The 22,130-nt window shown below is 36.7% G+C and overlaps 3 protein-coding genes across 3 annotated transcripts; 2 read left to right on the top strand and 1 right to left on the bottom strand.

Annotated features, from left to right (window-relative positions):
- The first annotated feature begins 239 nt into the window (after positions 1–239).
- On the top strand, positions 240–6,241 carry CID7 (CTC-interacting domain 7). The gene is made up of 6 exons (XM_059598965.2): positions 240–482; positions 1,305–2,187; positions 3,111–3,561; positions 3,711–3,781; positions 4,864–4,988; positions 5,503–6,241. Exons 2-6 carry the CDS (start codon positions 1,399–1,401, stop codon positions 5,804–5,806), a joined length of 1,740 nt encoding a protein of 579 aa, XP_059454948.2. The 5' UTR covers positions 240–482; positions 1,305–1,398; the 3' UTR covers positions 5,807–6,241.
- A 1,412-nt stretch (positions 6,242–7,653) lies between these two features.
- LOC148584624 (Tetratricopeptide repeat (TPR)-like superfamily protein) lies at positions 7,654–10,802 on the top strand. Its single transcript, XM_088518691.1, has one exon. It carries the CDS (start codon positions 7,694–7,696, stop codon positions 10,703–10,705), a length of 3,012 nt encoding a protein of 1,003 aa, XP_088374817.1. The 5' UTR covers positions 7,654–7,693; the 3' UTR covers positions 10,706–10,802.
- A 1,521-nt stretch (positions 10,803–12,323) lies between these two features.
- On the bottom strand, positions 12,324–20,263 carry LOC132183846 (BRCT domain DNA repair protein). Its single transcript, XM_088518692.1, has 10 exons — positions 19,719–20,263; positions 19,140–19,231; positions 18,274–18,376; positions 16,794–17,056; positions 16,477–16,608; positions 16,077–16,199; positions 15,228–15,356; positions 14,133–14,350; positions 13,560–13,713; positions 12,324–13,009 (listed from the first exon to the last, which is right to left on the bottom strand). The coding sequence occupies exons 1-10, from the start codon at positions 19,927–19,929 to the stop codon at positions 12,791–12,793; spliced, it is 1,644 nt and encodes a 547-aa protein (XP_088374818.1). The 5' UTR covers positions 19,930–20,263; the 3' UTR covers positions 12,324–12,790.
- Positions 20,264–22,130: the final 1,867 nt, after the last annotated feature.

Here is a 22,130-nt window from a genome sequence, read left to right as displayed (position 1 = left end):
TAAACTAATAAATAATAAAAGAAAAAAGTAGTGCACGTCTCTCTCATACAGTCATACCTTCCAAATACTACCTACGTTATGTGTGACCAATTTATTTGATTTAATAAAATCCATCTGCGCAATCGGAGGGTCAATATCCTATACTATATAAACAAATATATATAGATCGATAACTTAAAAAATAAATAAATATAATCAAGAGAGAGAGAGAGAGAGAGAGAGAGGTCAAATCGAGTGGGAAGGGTAGGGTGTCTTCTTTTTATATTTTTGTGGTGGTGATGGTATTAGCTAAAGAGGGTTTCGAACAAAAGACGCATACACAGAGAGAGAGAGAGAGAGAGAGAAGGGGGCCTGTGAAAGCCGATATTAAACTGGAACAGAGTCTCTGTAGCTCGAAACCCTAAAAAAAGTCGTCTCTTCTTCTTTGACTTCTCATCTCATCCAATCTTACCCGATGGATTCCTTCGATTTGATACGCAAAGGTATATGATTTTTATGGGTGTTATTAGATCTTTGCACTACCTTTGCCTCCTCCTTTAAATCTGCAACCTCTCAGTTGCTTCTTTTTGTTTTGTGGGAAATCCTTCAAGGTTTTCTTTTCCCTTAATTTTCTGTTAGTTGATTTGATTCAGACCTAGTAAGTCAATTTGTTTGGATAATGGGAGGTCAATAGTTTTCCTTGCAGTCGCTTTTCTGGGTTTCATTTATTTTCTTTATTTATTTATTTATTTTTTTTTTTTTTTAATTTACGACGCTTGATTTTATTAGATTTTGTTGTAAGTTTTTTGTTTTAAGTTATCTCTGTTGTTTGTTTTGAAATTTTGTAAAATTTTATCAACTCAAGAATTATAGGGTTTTAATAATTTCCATGTGCAATTTTGTCCCATTAATGAGATTTGGTGCAGTGCTATCTGAAGTACTTCAATTACTTAGAAGTTGTTCAGTGAAATTAGTTAGCTTTGGTTTAATTTTTATGGATCATTTTATGCTTGTTTCATTTTTGGTGGTGGATACATACAGTGTATGCTCTTTTATCTGTACCTTTCAGATGGGTTTTCGGTCTAATTATTCTGTTTCTTAACAATTGAATTTATCTCAAAGCTGGGAAGTTAATTTTCTGAAAATGGTCAGATTTGATACTGGGTTCTATTGAAATTTAGCAGTATGTGTTTTTTGAGGTATGGTAGTTGAGTTCATTTGTAGCAAGCTCTGGACTTTATTCATTTGTAGCAAGTTCGTTTGTAATAATTTTTTTTTCTTCAATATGATATATTTAGTAATACGCCAGTGGGACTTTTTTGCAGGGTTTGGCTGAAGTTTACTGAAAATTGAGTTATTTCCCTCATTCAGAGTCTTTCTATGCATGTATATTGTTTTTTGTTTCCATTTGAGTGAATAATGAGCTTATCCAAGAAAGTAACCCAAACCAAGGATGCAACGCTCAGCAACCTAAACAAGGTAACGACTTTGAATCCAAATGCAGCAGAGTTTGTTCCATTTTCCCTCAGATCGCCATCATCTGGAAGCACCAGCACTGCAGATGCGGCAGCAAGGCTTGTCACTTCTGGGACTTCGGGAAAAGCAGTGCTAGATAGAACAGAGTCATCTGTCTCAAATAATTCTGATGAAGAGGCTCACCAATTCTGGTGTCGCCAGCTCCCTGACGATATTACTCCTGACTTTAATATCATGGGAGAAGACGAGTCTCAAGCTATTGGGAACCTCTCTTTGGTGGGTTTGTCCTTACATGATGATAGTGAGGCGTCAAGGTTTCCTGCTGTTACGGGCAGTGGATACTCTTTAAATGAGCAGCAAGAATTATCTTCACACAACATTAATGGTAATAGCTTTGCTGGAAAGTTGAGATTTTCTGCTTCATCTTATGGGGAAGATTTGTCTTCAGCTAGTCTTTTGCATATGTCAGCTAAACCATGGGACAATCAAATTGTCAACAGTAATCAGCTTGTTAGCCATTCTAGGGAGGGTACTCCATATGATGGAAACTCTAGACATGGATTTATGAACAATATGTTGGGTGAGCGTGCTATAGTGGAGGATAACGATATAAACCCTCTTGAGTTCTTGTCTTCTCAGTTCCCTGGTTTTGCTGCTGAAAGCCTTGCGGAAGTTTACTTCGCCAATGGGTGTGACTTAAACATGACTATAGAGATGCTCACTCAGTTAGAGGTATGCTCAATTATTTACAAACAAATAACCTGCTGCAAAATTGAGGCAGCTTCTGTCTCTTGTTTTGTGAGGGTATAGTGAATCTCCTTTACTGAATATATGACCTTTATAGATTGTTCAAAGTTGTGGCCTCAAGAATGAATTCGATCAACACATTTCTGAAAATTGCTAACTGAATATTAGGACAAATTTAATATTTTTCTTTAATTATGGTGATTTTTTATGGGGCGAAAGGTGAGATTGTTGGTTCGAGGTTGACTGTAACTATCCATAAAGAAAATTTGTTTTCATGGATAACGACTATGTTCTACTTCAACCTGCTTAACCATCAAAGGTTACTTTTTTTTAAAAAAAATTTTAGTTTAAGTTTTATCTTCGCACCTCTTCCCCTCCTCTCCCTGATATCAGTTTATTGCAATAAATATTTTCAAAATAAGGTATTATTCATCATATAGATTTTTCTCTAATGCACTGAATAATTCCAAAGGGTAAGATGCTAACCATGGAGAGCAATGCCTCTGATGCCTCTTTTGGCAGGGAAGAGCTGGCTCCCTATAGAGTTCAGAGGTGATTCAACGCAACCATAGTCTTGTGTGTAGGCTCCAGTTCCTTGGTCAATGGCCTGGTACAGGGGGGAGTTGGTGATTCTCTGTGGGTCATCCTCTTTTACTGTATAGTGCTATTTTCCATTTTTATCTTTTCTTAGTTTGACTATTTTTTATGCTTCATGATTTCAATGGGGTAGTGGTGTATGGTTTTGAAGAGTCAACTTGTTTTTCATGTATCCTGAATTAGCATGATGTCTCTAGTTTTCATTATTGATTCTGTCGAATTTATTGTTTGTTTTATCACTTCCAATACCACCAATGTAATCTCTTTTTTTTGGGGGGGGAATCATGGTGGATTTTTGTTTGTAATTGTAGCTTCAAGTTGATGGTGATTTCAGTCAGAATATGAACCCAAAGACTTTGTCGGCTCCCAATCTTAGTGCAATGGACTTCCCTGCACTTACTGTTCCGGATAGTCCAAATGGTCCTGCAAAATATGCTGGAGATGATCTCCAACAAAGTGGCAATCCTTTTCGAGCTTCTGACAAGGACAACATGCTTTTGTTCAAATCCGGATCTTCTATCCCATCTAGGGGTGCTATAGATTTTGCTTCAGCTGTCAGGAAATTGGCATCTCAGGATTCTGGTATATGGAAGTACGACAGAAATGGTTCTGCTGATGCCACTATTGGCTCAAGTAGAAGTTCTCATGGTTTGGCTAGTGCTTACAATAGTGGACATGGAAGAGGCGTCTATGGTGACAGGTTGCAAACTCGTGTTTCTGCTCGAACAGCTCCTGTTTGGCTTGAAACTGGAGATGCTGTTGGTAATATACTTTGTTCAACTTATCTTATAAAAAAATAAATAAATAAAAATAAAAATTTGTTCAACAAAATTACTTGCTTTATATGACTTCAATTGTGGGAAGAATGCCTTCTGGGTCAATAATGGCTTTTACATTTGTTGAGATGACAGCTAATATTTATTCTGAGCTGCGAGAGGAAGCTCGTGACCATGCACGCCTGCGTAATGCGTACTTTGAGCAGGTTTGCCTTGAATTTTTTTCAAACTATCTGTTACTGTAGAAAAACAATCTCTTTTTTCCCCCTTATCTGACATTTTTTAATAGAAAAATCTCTCTTTGCTATCTAAGAATAAATCTTGGCAGCCATGGAGTTATGAGGTATGATTTCGAATTTCTACTAACTTAAGTAGATTGATTTGTGAAAACGAACCTGACCTGTGTGCAGCTCCCTCCCTTTCTGTAGTATTCGAGTGTCATTTCACTTTCATTATTTTGGCTGTGTCAATTGACACAAAAAGCTGTAGCGCTGATTCCTAGGTGAAGATAAAGAATTAAAAATAGGGGAAACCACAGTTTGCCCACCTGTAGTATGGAATAAGTTTGATTTGCCAACTTATGGTTAAGAAAGTGGCACTTTATCCATGTGAGATGTGAGCCATTAGTAATTCTATATATTCTCTCGTTAAATATCATGGTGGAAGTAACAGGCACCAACTTTACAGGTGGGTAAACTGCTACTTTTCTAAACCATAGGTGGGTAAAGTGCCATGTTTATGAACCATAGGTTGGTGTGTTCTTTTTCTAAACCATAGGTCATATGATGTCATTTTTTCACGAAGCACGCGATTGACTCATGCATAGTTTTAATGGCATAATTTTCCAGACGCTAACTGAGTGAACCTCTGTTGGGTAAATTGTTCACTTTTTAAGCCGCAGATTTGGTACAACAAACTTGCTTTATCGCACAAATCAGCAGAATGCTAATTTACCCTTAAAAGTAACATATTAACTGTCAAGAAAACGACTATGGTGGTACATTGCAGGCATGCCGCCTACAAGATTGATCAACTATAAACATATGAGCATGTATTTGACCAAGTGGTCGTGGTAGACTTGTTCTTAATATGGTTGCAGAGTGCCACAGCAGTGGGCATCTCCTATTGAGCCGTTGGGTAGAAAAGTTAAATCAAGTTTGCAGGCAGAATTCTGGCCGAGTTATTCTATGTAATCCTTAATGATTAATTTTGTGCTTAGTGTGCCATTGTTACCATATTTATCTGCTGCACCAATGTCCTTAGTTGATGGTGTATTATTTAAAATCAGGCACGGCAAGCCTACCTCATAGGCAATAAAGCTCTGGCAAAGGATCTGAGTGCTAAAGGACAGGTGCACAATATGCATATGAAGGCAGCCCATGGAAAAGCTCAAGAATCTATTTATCGTCAGAGGTTTGTAGTCCCTGCTGCTTGTGCTTAGTCTCAGCTATGACTGATGTGCATGAGTTAAATGATTGATTGGACTATGTTTACCATCGTTTCTTTAATACGTTTCTCCATCTTTGAAGGGGTTGATTAGATGCTTGGCTGCTGCCTGATTGACATCTTAAATATTATTTCCCCTCATGAATGATTAACTTGCAAATCTAATGGTTAGAATTTTTATTTTTTCCAACTCTGTCTCTGCTCTCCCATGTTGGGGTTGCTTCTCTTTAAGCGTAGCAACTGCTGCCCATCTGTCCCTGTTGGGCATTCATGTTACTGCCTGCTGGTTCCAGAAAAGAAGATTGAAGTTGATTTACTGTTACTTCATGCATGAGTATAATGACACTAGTCCTATCTTGTTATACTGAGGCTGAGTTTGGTAACGGACTGCCAATTGTGATATCTTCAAACATTCACTGCAAGAACCTTCACTGTCTGGTATGTCTGCTACTTACTACTGTGTTTTAAACCATTTTTCTAGGAACCCAGTTCCTCCAGAGATGCAAGGCAATGGAAGAGGACAGGAGCGGATGATAGACTTGCATGGGCTGCATGTTAGCGAAGCCATTCATGTTTTGAAGCAGGAGCTAAGCGTGATGAGGAGCACTGCCAGAGCAGCAGAGCAGCGCCTTCAGGTTTATATATGCGTCGGAACAGGCCATCACACCAGAGGTTCCCGCACTCCGGCCAGACTTCCTATTGCCGTACAACGGTATTTGCTTGAAGAAGAGGCCCTTGACTACACGGAGCCACAGCCAGGGCTGCTTCGAGTTGTGATATATTGATCGGAGGAGATGACAGTGAGGTATAGGACTTTTTTGACGCAGCAAAAACCCATCAAGTCATAGTCATCATAGACATTCTTGTATCTGTATATGGGAGGAAATGGAGAAAAAGAGTAGTACAAGTTTCAAAAAGACCAAAAAAAAAGAAAAAAAAAAGAAAAGACGAGAAGTGTAAAATGAAGAAAAAGATGGAGATGTTGGTGGGAAAGAGTAAAAAGTGAAAAATGAAACCAAAGTGTTAAGATTTAGGTTTAACCTGTCGACAGCGGCATGACATGTTGGTAGGCATCAGGGATTTTACGTCAGCCGATCTGTTGCGACATTTTTCGTTGTTGTACCTTAAAATTGTATTTCTTTGTTAAATTCCTTTTTTTCCTTAATTCCCAGTTATAACTGATAGAATTCAATTGAATCAGTCCTCAAATTCACTTGCCATTTTTATTTTTCTTTCTTTTCTATTCAATGTGGGTGTGGGAAATTTTCAATTGCCAATTGTTTTGACATCTTAAAGGCTCCACATTTCAACATACACGAGTCTTGGGGAATTGGATAAATCTGGAACATTCTGCAAGGAATCGTTTGTACGAGCAATTATTATACCAAAACCATAGGGAATATGGATTGATATCGACAATCTATGGGTAAAGGCCAACCCTTACTTTTCAATTTTTTGTTTTATATGATTTTCTAGATTTTGATGATGTGGCGCTGTCCTGATCGTTCCTTTCAAGAAAAGTAGTAGAGTGCTGAACAAATAAATTAAAAAAATAAAAAAAATAAAGTGACGTGACAAAGATTTTTAAATTTTAAAAATGAAATTTTCTCTCTTTTATCTACTACTCACTCTATCTATCACGTTTAAAAAAAAAAAATTGGGTTCATTTGTTTGGCTCCTTAGCATTTCTCTTTTTTCAATCATACTTGAAAGGCTAGAATTTTGGAGGATCTGAATGGATTGGGATCCCCGGCTATTGCTGGGGAATTGTCCATTAATTTTTAAAAAAATTTTGGCCATTGAATTTCATCTAATGGTCTAAAAGCTGTCACGTGTTCCACTAATTAAAAATTAATAAAATAATATTTAAATTTAAAAAATATATATAAAACAAAATTTAAAAATAATAATAATAATGAAAATAAAAATATATGAGTTGCCAGTCACCCCACCTGAGACATCCCCCAAAGGCAACCCTGCTCTCTTGGTACACTACAGCCGTCCCAAGAGACTATTCTGGCCCTCCAAAACTTCCTACAGAGCTTACCATCATGGACAAAGGGGAGTCCATACATGTATAGGAGTCATCGTTGACGGTTTCCTAGGCAATATTTGTAAAATTTTCACAATTTTACAAATAAATATGTGAGTAAATAATGTGAGCCGTTGAAATTCCTTTACTATCAAAAGGTCATAATGAGAAAGAGAATAATAAAGAGTTAAATTCTTTTTTCCCGCCATGAATTTTTAATTTCAATTCTAATGTTTAAAAATTGGTAATATATTTTTATAATTTCAATTTAAACATTTCGTTACTAATTTTCGTTTAATTGTACGAAAATTTATAAAATTACATAATTACCCTCAATTTTTTTTTTTTTTAAATTTCTGTCTAATTAGAAAAAAATTAATAACAGAAAGTCTGAATTGAAAATTTTTAAAACATTAAGAGAGTACATTATCAATTTTTAAATATAAGGGTTCAGATTAAAAAACTCTTAAAACTTAAGGTAAAGTGAATTTAACCCAATAATAAAATTCATTAAATTAAATTAAATTTAAAAAACTAGATATTTTTATTTTGTTTTTAGGTGCTACTGTGGCCTTGGATCAACAACTAGGGGGATTTTGAAGTGCGGAGGGAATTGTAAAGCAGACCATGAAACCAGGAAATGCGGCTGCAAGCCAACATCAGAGCAATTTCCGTTTCCCCCTCAGCGAAAACCCCATACCCACGCACTCTCCTCCGCTTCCGCTTTCCTCATTTTTCATCATCCTCACCATCTTCGCCTTCTTCTTCTTCTCAATGGTTCTCCATCCTCCGTGCCGCCATTTCCGAAACCGACTTGCTGCTCGGCAAGTCTGCGCATGCGTGTATGGTAACCTCCGGCCAAAACCCAGAACGTTTTTTGACCAACAATCTTATTACCATGTATTCCAAGTGTGGGTCACTCGCATATGCACGTCGGCTGTTCGATAACACCCCTGATAGAGACCTCGTTACCTGGAACTCCATTCTAGCCGCCTATGCACAATCCGCAGACTTTGATGATTTTGAGAATTTTCAAGAGGTCTTTCGCCTATTTCGCCTGCTTCGTGGGTCTGTTGTTTTAACCAGTCGACACACTTTGGCGCCAGTTTTAAGGCTGTGTTTGCTCACTGGATGTGTATGGGGTTTGGAGGCTGTTCATGGATACGCCGTTAAGATTGGATTGGAATGGGATGTGTTTGTATCTGGGACTCTTGCGAAAATATACTCCAAATTTGGGCGGATTAGGGATGCCCGTGTTTTGTTTGATGGCATGCCAGAGAGGGATGTTGTTTTGTGGAATGTAATGCTTAAGGCTTATGTGGAAATGGATCTTTATAAAGAAGCACTTTGTCTCTTCTCTGCTTTTCATGAGAGTGGGTTGCGTCCTGATTATATCAGTGTCCGTTCTCTTCTTAATGGGATTAACAATGTTGGTTCTGGTGAAGGCAACAGGCTTGCTGAGCAGGTTAAAGCCTATGCGACAAAATTGTTTTTGAATCATGATAACAAAGAGATATTTATGTGGAACAAGACATTGTCTGAGTATCTCCAAGCTGGTGAAAATTGGCGATCTGTGCAGTGTTTTATAAATATGATTAGATCAAAAGTGGAATATGATAGTGTGACATTTGTTGTCATTCTCACTGCAATTGCAGGAACCAATGATCTGGAGATAGGGCAACAGGTTCACGCTGTTGCTGTGAAGTTGGGTTTAGATTCAGCTATTTCTGTTGCAAATAGTCTTATAAACATGTACTCTAAGGCAGGTTCTCTTCATTTTTCAAGAAAAGTGTTCAATTACATGAAAGAAATGGATTTAATTTCATGGAACTCGATGATTTCAAGTTGTGCGCAGAGTAGTTTAGAAGAGGAATCAGTGAAACTATATACAGATTTATTACGTGAGGGCCTAAGACCTGATCAATTTACAATAGCAAGTGTGTTAAGGGCTTGCTCCTCACTTAAAGAGAGCTTATATCTCTGTAAGCAAGTTCATGTTCATGCAATAAAAACTGGAATCGTTGCTGACAGTTTTGTTTCAACAGCCCTTATTGATGTATATTCTAGGAGTGGAAATATGAAAGAGGCTGAGTTTCTTTTTGAAAGGAAAGGCAAATTTGATTTGGCATCGTGGAATGCAATGATGTTTGGCTACATAATGAGCAATGCCAGTCAGAAAGCATTGAACCTCTTGAGTCTGATGCATGAAAGTGGAGAGAGGGCAGATCAGATTACTTTGGCAGCTGCAGCTAAAGCCTCTGGTTGCCTGGTGGGTTTAGAACAAGGGAAGCAAATTCATGCTTATGTAATAAAATCCCGGATTGACCTAGATTTATGTGTCAGCAGCGGTATTCTAGACATGTATATAAAATGTGGAGACATGAAATCAGCGCACAGAGTTTTCACCCAAATCCCTGCACCTGACGACGTTGCATGGACGACTATGATCTCGGGATGTGTCGAAAATGGAGATGAGGACTGTGCTCTTTCTATATATCATCAGATGAGACTCTCAGGAGTGCAGCCTGATGAATATACGTTCGCTACCCTTGTCAAAGCTAGCTCTTGTTTGACAGCATTGGAACAAGGGAGACAAATTCATGCAAATGTGATCAAGTTGGATTATGGGTCGGATCCTTTTGTTGGGACTTCACTTATCGACATGTATGCCAAATGTGGGAACATAGCAGATGCATATCTTTTATTCCAAAGGACGAACACGAGGAACATTGCATTGTGGAATGCCCTGTTGGTTGGTTTAGCTCAGCATGGAAATGCCAAGGAAGCCCTCAACCTTTTCAAAGCTATGGAATCTAATGGTATTGAGCCTGATAAAGTTTCCTTTATAGGGGTACTTTCTGCTTGTAGCCATTCTGGTCTAATTTCTGAAGCTTACAAGTATTTTGATTCAATGACCAAAAAGTACAGCGTTAAGCCTGAGATTGAGCATTACTCCTGTCTAGTTGATGCCCTGGGCCGTGCAGGGCGTGTTCAAGAGGCAGAAAAGCTGATAGTATCAATGCCCTTTGAAGCTTCTGCTTCAATGTATAGAGCCCTGCTTGGTGCTTGTAGGGTTCAAGGGGACACAGAAACCGGAAAACGGGTCACAGCACAGCTCTTGGCACTGGAGCCATCTGATTCAGCAGCTTATGTTCTATTATCTAATATCTGTGCTGCTGCCAACCAATGGGATGATGTAACTGATGCTAGAAAAATGATGGAGAGAAAAAAAGTAAAGAAGGATCCAGGGTTCAGTTGGATAGATGTGAAGAACAACGTGCACTTGTTTGTGGTGGATGATAAATCCCATCCACAAACTGATTTGATATATGATAAGGTGGAGGATTTGATAAACAGGATCAGAGAAGAAGGGTATGTCCCTGATACGGACTTTGTGCTGCTTGATGTTGAAGAAGAGGAAAAAGAGCATGCTCTTTATCACCATAGTGAGAAGCTAGCCATAGCTTTTGGGCTGATAAGCACTCCTCCATCTTCAACAATTCGGGTGATTAAGAACCTTAGAGTTTGTGGGGATTGCCATACTGCAATCAAATATATATCAAAGGTTTCTCAAAGAGAAATTGTGTTGAGAGATGCAAATCGATTCCATCTTTTCAGGGATGGAATCTGCTCTTGTGGTGATTATTGGTGATGTAAAATTGATCTTATTGTTTTATTTTTTTCCCAGTGCTGTCAACTTCTGTAACAACCATAGAACCTATAGCACCTTGAATTGTTCCTTTTATGAGTTAAATGCAAAGTAGGTATTTGCTGTCAGAATTCTTTGATAATTAGAATACTGCTGTCTTTTGTTAATTTATAAAATTCACACTTCGTCCAAATCATTTTCTGAACTGCCCTTTAAAATATCTTCTTAGTAAATTATAATAATTCTCTCTAAATATATATTTTTCCAGATTGTGATTACTATTACCTATTGAATTTTTGGCATCCAAAATGGTGTGGCATTTCTTTGTTTGACAAACTTTACTCTCTAACTAATCATTCTCATAATTTCTCAAAATGACTTCTTCTACCCACTTTAGTCAATAAATATAAATTTAATGCAAATCTTAGCAAAATTTTGGATCCTTATCTTCCAAATTTAAAATGACCTTAGCTATAGGAAATAAAAGTTGGGGTATTACAGAAAGCATCATTTTGTAAGAATTGAAAACATTATTGCCGGCGTGACATTTCTTATTCCTTTGATGCTCCTACCTACTCATGAGCTGGAGCCACTAACCTTAATAGGGTTGAGGTCAAACTATAACTTAACTGGCTTGAGGGATGACCTACGAATCCCCGATCTTAGTGGGCCCGTCTAACCCCTCATGTTATTAGTTCCTTAGCATATAGAAGTTTAGTATAGTCATGTCCAAATAGGATTGCTTTGATTAGTCTCCCCTCTCCTACCCTTTTTGAAAAATAAAAAATAAAATGTCACATTAGAGGAATAAAGGCGGTCAAGGGGAGAGAGAGAGAGAGGTGGAACAAGAATGCTCGGAAAATATGAAAGGTCTTCGGATGTTTTCATGTTAAAGTGTTTTGGTATTCCAATCTAATGTGAGAAATTATTATTAGAAGGTAGAAAGAATTTGATTTATGTCAAGTCCCTATAAAAGTTATTCTTAAGACATATTTGGCAATAACATGCCATGTAATGTTATGGTACTTCCTGATTGAAGCCATCCAAGTATCATAATGAAACTAAAAGGGTCAATGCATTAATGCACCCAACTTAGGCTGTGATATGCAAAATCTTTAATAATTGCTACTCAATAGTAATGCAAGAAGCAAAGATTTTATTTAGGTTCTATAAAGTATTTAAGTTGATCTTTTTTTGGAGTCGATAGTAAATTTGTAATTCAATAAGTTATATTAGGTAGGTAAAAAAATGGGTGTTGACCTAGGATTTATATAGTCTAGGATTAAATTAATAGGGAGTCTTTTTTTTTTTTACGCGTCCACACTAGGAGAGGGAAAGGGGGAGAATGATTTGAACTAGCAGTCTCTACTTCATGAGGTGTAATCTCCAACCGATTGAGCTATCACTTGAGTCGGGAGTCTATTTAAGCATACTTTATGCTTTAATTGAGGCAAACTTTGAAAGAATAAAATTACCAGAAATTGATTATTTTCTCTTTTTTCTCTCCCTCTCTCTTCTTTTAGCTTCTTTCTCCTCTCTGTCCTATTTTGCAGTGTGATTTTTGAGATCATTGTTTGTCTTGCATCAAATACATTCCAACAATAGATCCAGCACCCGTACAAGACTAAAACACCATCTGGTGCAAGATAACATTATAAAGAATAGCTTGTCAAACAGTTGAAGCTAAAAAATTTAAAATTTTTTTTTTTTTTTAAAAAAAAAAAACCTCAACCATCTGATATGTCTTCAATGTACAAGGGATCCAAAATTCGAACCTTACCTATCAAGGCACTGCAATTGGACACGTGTATACTACCAATTTGTAGGTTTTGAAACTCAAATATGCTCTGAATATTTCACTCATTTACTATATACTATGCTTACTAAATGCTAGTAATACAATCTGAAGTGTTCCACCACATGGTAGAAAGCTTCACCATTCTTCTTGAGATCTTAAAGAAGCAAGTGAAGGTTGAATGCATCTGTCTTCAAGCTGAGGATCTGTATCTAATAGTTCAGCTTGGCAATTGAGCTTGCCACTAACTCGAAACTAGTATATGGAAGGGATCCACCACTGATAACATGACATCATGCCCTGATCAACAGCTCGTAGACGTTACTGTTGTTGTCACCGCTGACACGCTTCAACATTTCGAAACTTTTGCGACTCCCTAAAAAATCAATCCGTTTAAAAACCACAAAACCACATTTCGCCGTTTCTCTACTACAGTACACCAATCGAAGCCGGTCCGCATGTCTTGAATCAGTGTGAATTGCAGCCTCTATTTCGTGAACTGACATGTATTCCTGCAAAAAAAGCAAAATATACATTAAGGTCCCTGGTAACTAGAATCACCTCAACTGTCCGATTAGCGCAATAGCCAATAGGTTGTGTTAACCACATAAACTTAAATGGTGTAAAATCAACAGCCCCCCTTCAAATTTCAAAAACAGAAGCCACAAAATTACAAAATAAGATATATCTATGACCATACTTCCTCTTAGGTTGTATTTGTTCTTGGTGGACAACAGAACACACGTCAGAATGGCAATTCAGAAAAACAAATGTCAAAAGAGCAAAAGTTTTGTATTTCTTAATAGTATTTTTAAATCAACAATAGAAAATAGTCCCTTCTAATTCACACAATACAATATTTCCTTTCATTAAAATATATTTAAGGGTAAACAGGGCACCAAATGCTATATTGAATTTGACGACCACACCGACTATAAAAGATAGGGCGTTGACCAATTCTCACTAACAAAAGAAAGTTAAATTAGTCATTGATTAAATGTGAAAAAATATATGTAGGTGGGCACGTAATAATCCAGGGAAGTAAAGATCTACAAGTCTTACCTGATAAAATGAATGGATATGATCTAACACCTGCAAACACGTAAAGCCGTTATTGCTGAAAAATGTTCTTGAAGAAGGCCCCATCTCAGCAAATCGATCAACGGGAAACAATATGGTAAGAAAATGGTTTTTATATATCAATTCAGATTTCTCACTGCAAATAGACCATGTAAAAAACAAATGCAGTCAGATAACGCACTGTTTATGGGTAAAAAGCAAGGCTAACCAAAAGCACAGCATAACGAGCATATATATGATTCCAAAATTCAGAAAATGGTGCAACCTGACCTGGTCAGAGTGCAAATATTTCACCTCATAGGATGAACACAAAATATTGGTTGTTGAATCACTTCATAATTTATAGCAAGATTCACAAAGACACACATTAGATACATACAAAACCACACACATTGATTGTTAAACCCCTCAAGATCCAATATTTTCAGTGACTTGGAATGCAGGGTCGAATCCATCCATCAATCTCACACCTATTGGCAGAGATTAAATCTTTATATTAGTAGCAGTGTGTGTGTGTGTGTGTGAGAGAGAGAGAGAGAGAGAGAGATCAGCAACCTTTCTGTAAGTGGCCGGGTTAAGTTTGCAAATGAAGCTTCCAAATCCTTGCCATCGCCTTTGGCATCTAGGAATACAGGTGAGTGATGTTCACTAGCACCATCAACGCTAAAAGAGTCTGTGTAAATAGACACGGTGGAAGTTGGTTCAGATATCGACCAGCAGATGGAATCCAATAGGCAACTTGGAGTTATTGGCCGAATTGGGGTTTGAGAAGTCTGCAATAGCAACACAATTCACAATTAAGTGACTTCAAAATAACACGTCAAAATCCATTGATGCAGTCTTCAATATTGAGCTAGATGACGACACCCCCCCTCCCCCCTCTCCCAAATTGCTTAAAACATACAAACAAAAGGAAACAGTCAAGATTGCAGATTCCTTGCATCTGTGGACTTAAGTAAAGGGTGAGCAAGTGTGACAAGACCCCTTGCATTATTCAGATGATATGACTTAGGATCTTGCACTGAAATAAAAACTAAAAAAATTAAAAATAAATAAATAAACAAAAAAGAAAATATAAGACTTGGGATCACACTTCTCCAGCAGCTTCACTGATCGCTGGCCTTGCAGGTCAAAATCACAAACTGATTATGAAATGTCAATTAGTTAAACCAAGTTTAATTATCATTAAGTCCACCACCACCCTTCAGCTTTCTTTTAATTACTTTTAAGTCAATACATCAGATAGCCAAGCTCATCAGAGAAAGTTTGGAAAATCATTATGAATTCCTATGCTCTCTCAGCATCATGCCAGTGAACATTGACATATAAATCACGGGAAGGATAGCCTCAGCTGGATAGATTCAACATCCCCCAATCTAGTGCCTGAGGTTTGTCCACTAAAAATTTCTTCCATGCAGCAGAGCTCACCTGAATAAATTGCAATTTCTAGCATGTAGATTTTATGTGTATACTTCAGCTTAATATTGATAGACAGTTAGCATTCTGAATTTAGTCAAGCAAAAGATATGGTGTCTTAACTCTTCGACAAAGTCAAGGATGGGCAGGAAGACAACAACTAAGACCTAAACCAAGATAATCACGGACTGACGTGAAGCCCAACAGTAACGTAGAATGCATTTAATCTCTTACCTGCATACGACGACCACGACGATTTCTGACCGCAATTTTAGCAGAACTCACAACCTGTTGCCTTTCATTGAGGCTCGCTTTATTTCTAAAACTCTGATCATCTTCAGGGACATTTTGCTCATTTGTTTTCTAGAAAATGTTAATAATAACAATATGAAACTTTAAGAAGATAAAAAGCATATGCAACAACACAAATATAATGAATATTAGAATAAATTCTCAAAAAAGTATCAGATTGCCATTCTTTTGCCAAAAAATAGGAATAAAATATGACCGACAATTGAGAATTTCAGAAGGTTGAGATCTGAGCCATATTTATTTGATAATCTCCTGTTATCACAAATGTCTAACAGTCTAAGTATCAGAATACCCATAACAGAATTTATCTAACTACTCCAAATTTTTATTCCTCCTAGAATACGCCTCAAATGATAAATTCTCTTCTATACATCCACATTTATGATAACTCTTATTTTGTCAATACATTATGAGCACCAGTTTACAGCTCATAACATTATTTCAAGATTCCCTGCCCCCATACATGTATTGTAGTATACAAACAGCTAAAGCTAAAAAAGAGATTTCTCAAAGGCTTTCTTTCTTTGTTTTGTTTTTCCCCCTGCTGGCAAGATTTGAACCTAAAGTGTAGTCCAACCTCACCCAACACCTTTACCACCAAATTGATGTGGGGCAGAAAGAGAAAGAAATTAAATCAAACAGAAAATTTCTGCATCCACAAAATGCTTCATTCATACTAGTAAATGCAAAAGAATAGCTTAGAACAAAAAAATAAAGTGAAAAGAATAGAAATGATATTTCAAAATTTCGAAAATGAAGAATCAACATTACCTTCCCTGAGATGCCATTTTGAGAATCTTCAAGCATCATACCAATCTGCCTAGCCAAGTCTGTGGACATGTGAACAAGCCGTTGCACATATTTCTCCTTTGCTGTTTTCAGAACCCACAGTGGCTGAGACACATCATATATCAGATGAACTCCATTGATATAAAAGTAACTACATAGAGCACTCTCAGATCTCTATCAAGGATATCAAATTTTTTCCACATTGCAGAAAATGTCACCAATGGTCCAAAGGATATGATACTTCATATTGACACAGTGAGACATCCCAACAGTCTGAGCAACAGAAACTTCCATAACACAAAAAGTATCCATTCTCGGTAGAACTAGAAAACACAGAATTTTCATCCACATAAACATAAAAATGCACGGCAGAGACACTCACTGTGACAAGGTTGCTAGAGTGGCCAAGATATGTTCGGACAGAAGTCCCTTCACAAACCACATGACTGGCACTGCAACCAACAAACCATTTTTCTACAAGTTTGGCACCTTCTCTAGCAGCAGCCTCTACAACCTACCAAAGATATCAATAATCTGAGAGTTGATCAAGGTACTTGTAGAGATGAAAGAAACAGAGTCTCCCCAGTTAACAGATAGAAATGGCAATGTAAGACTTTCATTAAAAGCTAGCCCCACAATGAGAGAAACATCTATTTTCAGAAGAAAACACACTACTTCCCACTAAACATTCAAGTTTACCTTATTACGCAGTTCAGCCGAAATGTCTGGATCAATATACATGGAGTTACCAGAAAGAGTTGACTCAGTACTTCTCTTAAGCTCCCTTCCAGAAAACCATAGATGTGGATCTTCAATCATGTCAAATCGCTTGGCTCCATTAGTACCAACAGGAAGACATGAAGTTTCGATACCAGGAAACCCAGCACGCCAATTCAATTCATCCAAGCGCATACCATTTTCTCCAAAACTCTGAACATTGTAAAGTGATTCACTCAGCCTCACTGCAGCAGGAAAACAAATTAAACATTAAGTACCAAATAAGAACATAAATCAAATTCGTTTCATATGGCTTTCTTAGCCTGATTCTGGTTAAAAAATCCTTAAGAAACAAGATCCAGACCTTGGCATTCCGAAAGGAGAACCATTCCTAAATAAGTTAAATGAAAACTAAGCCTAACTGGTCACAAGAAGTTTGTTGATAATTATTGGGGAATTTAATGGAGATCAGCTGAAAAATTCTCAATCAAGGTAAGCAGATATCATCACTAAAGCGCCCAAACTGCAACTTCAGATTATCCACTCTTTACTGACTGAATGCTTCGGTAGACCACTATACTGGATTTTTTTTTTTTTTTTTTTTTTGGAAAAAACATTTTTTTGACATTAAGCAAAGTGAAAGTAGAACACTAAATGCCAATAATGGCTTGACATCTGATCCATCTGATAGGCAGGAGACCTCCACCAACCAAATAAACAAAATTTCTAGTGAAGCCAGCAATCATACATCCAACATGTTTCAGTTGCCATTCCATGAAAGTAAGTCTTATTCCTAGTTCATTAGGGTAACTATGTTTATAGCAATGGAAAACAAAACAGCAGAGTAGCAGTGATTTAATTACGTTAATAACGCAAGAGGCAAACGGAGCACCTACATGTCTATTATGCAAGTATTCATATCTTTATTTCATATATGGTTGGACGTTTATATGTAAGTACTTCTATTATGCATTAAATGTCTTGATTTCTTTTCTAGACGTCCCAAAATACATATTCACTTTCTAAAAGTGAAATTTTTATCGTTAAAAAATTGTAAGGTAAACAATATTGTTCTTGAAAATTGTGTCACCTCTAATATAAGGCAAAGGATGTTTTAGAAAGATTACTATATTTTTATCTTTTTGTTAATAATTGTGCCATTTCAAACCAAGACGTACAAAGTGAGACAGGAGTGTATTTTATTCCCAGCGGGGTGCATGCAAGTATGTGGACAATACAAAATCCTTAAGAGAAGTGCAAATGGAAGATTATCAATCGGCTCAAAAGATTGTAACCCAGATCATTCTCTAACCTTTCCAACACATACAGTTTAAATCTAAATAACTAATATTTAGACAGCACTTCCAATATAGACAGGGATCAATAGGAGGAAAAATTGACAGTTCTCAACAAAAAGAAATAGAAACTAGTCACTATAAAACAAAAAGTAGCTCATTCTTACCATTCCTCCTAACACTATCCACAAACCACCCAAGCGTGACTATGAAGAGACTATTTTTTGATCCATGCTTCAAAGCATGCTCAAATTTACGTCCACCAAAACTGTAAAAAAGTGTTAAGAAGTTTACAAAAGCATGCATCATTGAAGAATATCACATGTATAAGAGAGATATGCTAGGATCAGGAAATGATATGAAGTCTTCCCAGATGCACACTTGATATACATCAGGTGAGTACCAATAAGAAGATTTTCTGTGCAAAATTCTATGAAATCAACGATGTTCAAACTGAAATTTTTGGGAAAACTTCACAAAATCCCCCAGTGTACAAAAAATTTCAATTTAAGGTATTGAACTTCCAATTTTTTGCAATTTCCCTCCCCCCCCCCCCCCCCCCCCCCTTTTTCCATTAGGATTTTCCGTTAAATCCTGTCAAAATTCCAAAAATACCCCTGTTTTTTTATTATAAAAATTAAAAAAAAAAAAATTGCAAATATTTAGGCGTTGATCAAGATTTAACAAAATTTGCAAAAATATCTACCCTTGAATCTTTGCCATTTTTTCAATTTTTTTATTAAAAAAAAAAAAACATGGCTGTTTTGAGAATTTTGACAAGATTTAACAGAAAATCTTGACGGGGGAGACATCACAAAAAATTGAAGTTTTTGAACATTGGTGGGTAATGTCAAAATATGTGAAATTCAAGGGAGTTTTGTAAAGTTTCCCCAAAATTTTATGTTTCCTTTCAACTTTCCCGTTAATCCAGTTACATTAGATTGTGAAATTTCTATATCCAATCTTCTTGGGTCAACCACAATTAAATAGTACTATCAAAACAATTAACAAAAAAAACATTAATAAAGGATATTTGGACCACCAAATGGGTACACTGAGGATGCAAATTAGGGCTGTACTGGCCACCTAATCTCTCTGTTGCTTCCATTACTTGTTTCCTTGCTTCTGTCACAACAAGAGCACAGGCATTAGCTACCTAGACAATAAGAATACTGCTTCCTTAATAAGACAAATAATTAAAAAAAGAAAATTGACTAAGCAAGATTCATAAGAAAATAGACTAAACAATAAGATTCATAACAAATAATTAAAAATACTCTTAAAATTAATCACTTCTAACAATTGAATTAATAGATTATAGATGTACAGTAGTTATCATACCAATCTTTCCTAATTGAAAAAAAAAAAAAAAAAAAAAAAAAAAAAAAAAATTGAGAAAAGAAAACAACAAAAATGTACAGTTTTTAGGAACGGAAACACAGAATCCGCATCCCAGAAAGAAAAGGAAAAAAAACAAAAAAGAATTACGAGTTAGAAGTCATATGAAAACAGAAAGAAAGAACAAATAAGTATAAGAACGGAATATAAATTGTAAAAGAGAAAAAGAAAGAAAAATTCACGAACTAGAAAGTAAAATTGAAGAACTTCATACCTTTGGACAGACCGGTGACACAAATAACGAGGCCGGCAAAGGGACCACTTGATCGGACGGCCACGGGCTCAGACCCAGCAGAGGACGAGGCAGGAGACATTGGGTCAAACGGTTGTAGACCTCTGAAAGAAGACAATGGAGACGAGAGGCCAAGGAACAGCCTGGAACACCCTTTACTATTTACCACCTCAACTCTACCATTACCACCCATTACCACCACAACAACTTATTCACAGTTTGCCAACCATAACTTCAACAAAGCTTGAATCAAACCAAAACCCAGTAAATTTGGTCAAAAAAGAAACAAAATCGAAATGCTTTCGAGGAATGGAAGAATCAGAATCTGCTGAAGACAAAGAGTGAATTTTGAGTGTGTTTATACACGAAAAGGCTCGAGAAAAAAAGAAAAAATAAAAAAAGCGAATTTTTTTTGAATGAAGTGCTGGAGATTGCTTCAAGTGGGTGTTTGTTTGTTTCGCTTTTACTTTTAGAGTTGGGTCCAAAGGAAGAGAAAAGGGAAGAAGGGGAATGTTCCCGCAAGCAATTCAAAAGAGACTCAAAGTTGCAGAGAGAGGCAGGCACGGGCTCAAAAGCTCTTTTTTTTCAAAAAAAAAATTCTTTTATTTCCAAAAAGGGCGTATTTGTTTCGGGAATTACTAGACTACCATAGATCCACCGTCGCTCATGATTGACTCACAAGTCACAAGGTCGTTATGTATTTTAATAGTTTTAATTTTATTTTATTTTTATTATTTTTTTTTTTTGGTACTTGTGGTTTAATAATTTTACTTTTTGTCTCTTAAGATCAGTTTTATCACAGGAAGTACTTCAGTTATACATAAAGACAGAGATGATCGTTTTGCATTTTAATAGGGTTAGATACTTTTTCTTTTTCTTTTTTTTTTTGACTTAAGCGGTTTAATAATTTTATTTTTTGTTAGGATTTCATCTCTAGCATAGAGCGCCATCGGAGAAAATGTTCTCCTCCTCCCCTCTCCCTCTTTTGCCTCCCCCCTCCCCTCCTATCTCATCGCCCTCTTTCTCTTAGCGAGCTAATCTTTTTACCTAATGCTCCTAGCTCTTGGGGCGATTTTTCCTTTCCCTTCTTCTCCGCCTCTTCCCCTTCCTTTGATCCCCTTTTTTTGCTCTAAGCTTTTGGATCGGCCGCTCTTTGCCCGATCTATTGTCCTTGCCGAACCCACATCGTCGCTCGCCCCTCCACCTGTCCTCTTCGGCTCCGTCCGGGTTCTTTGCGTTTCAACCATTTTCCCCCGGCAACCTTCCTTCCCAACGTAGTTTCTGTTTTGGGTTTTTTATTTCTTTGTTTTATTTTCTTGTATTATCTCATTTTCTTGTTTTTTGCTAGAGTTTGTGCTTGTTTTCTTTCTGTTTTTGCTTTTGTTGTTTATGCTTGTTTAGGTACTCTTTGTGAGTGATGCTCATGGGATTTCACTCAAACTTTCCTCTCCATTTAAGTGCTCTGCCGATCTCCTCCACGCTTGCTCCGCCGCCCACCGTCCTCTACTGGGCCTTTTTCTCGTGCCCCCCACCGCGACTTTCGTTTTCGGTTTCCGGCGAACGCCTGATCGGCTCTTTTTTTGGGCTGTTGTTATCCTCTTAGTGTGCTTTTTTTTTGTTGATTATTTCCCTGGCTTTTCTTTTTTTGTTCTTTCCGTCTTGTTTTGTTTTCCTATATCGATTTTGTTTTTGCTCGTAATAATGCTCAATTCTCTCTCTATCTGTCCACTTGATGCCCTTCGGGGTAGTTGATTTGGTCCAGACCTTTGGGTTGTAGATATGAACGTTATCTTGGCTTTTGGGTCGAGGAGGATGAGTTTTGGCTTGGGGTTCTTTGCCCTCAATGCTGATAAATAATAGCTATATATGTATTAGTTTGAGTCTGTTTGGCGTTTTAATTTGAAAATTAGTCATAGGTTAGCAAATTTTGTTTGAGTCTAGAATGTAATACGTCATCTTTGACACTTGTAACCTCATAGTTTCGCCCTTCGGCTATGATTGCTTCAGAGCTTTGCTCTATGTTGTTTGAACTTTATGCTAAATATTAATAAATGAGATTGAACTGTTTTAAAAAAAAATTATTTTTTGTCTCTTAGGGTTTAGTTTTTATTACAGGATACTTCAGATATATATAAAGACGGAAATGATACTTCTGTCTAAAATTTGACAGAAAACCACGTCAGCACTGTTAAAAAAATTGGCACGGGTCCATATACCTAATTAAAATAATAATAATAATAATAATTTCTTTAAATTAAAAACATAAAAAAAAAAAATAATAATAATAATAATAATTTAAAAAAAAAAAAAAATTGGAATGGCATCCCCATTGGCCATGGGGTCGCCCCTTAGAAAAGTACATATATATATTCACCCCCAAACGTTTTAAAAGTT

Source organism: Corylus avellana, chromosome 7, assembly GCF_965113065.1.
Source record: "Corylus avellana chromosome 7, dhCorAvel1.hap1.2, whole genome shotgun sequence".
NCBI lineage: Eukaryota > Viridiplantae > Streptophyta > Magnoliopsida > Fagales > Betulaceae > Corylus > Corylus avellana.
Note: the sequence above shows the minus strand (reverse complement) of the source record. Positions and strands in the feature narration are given on the sequence as shown.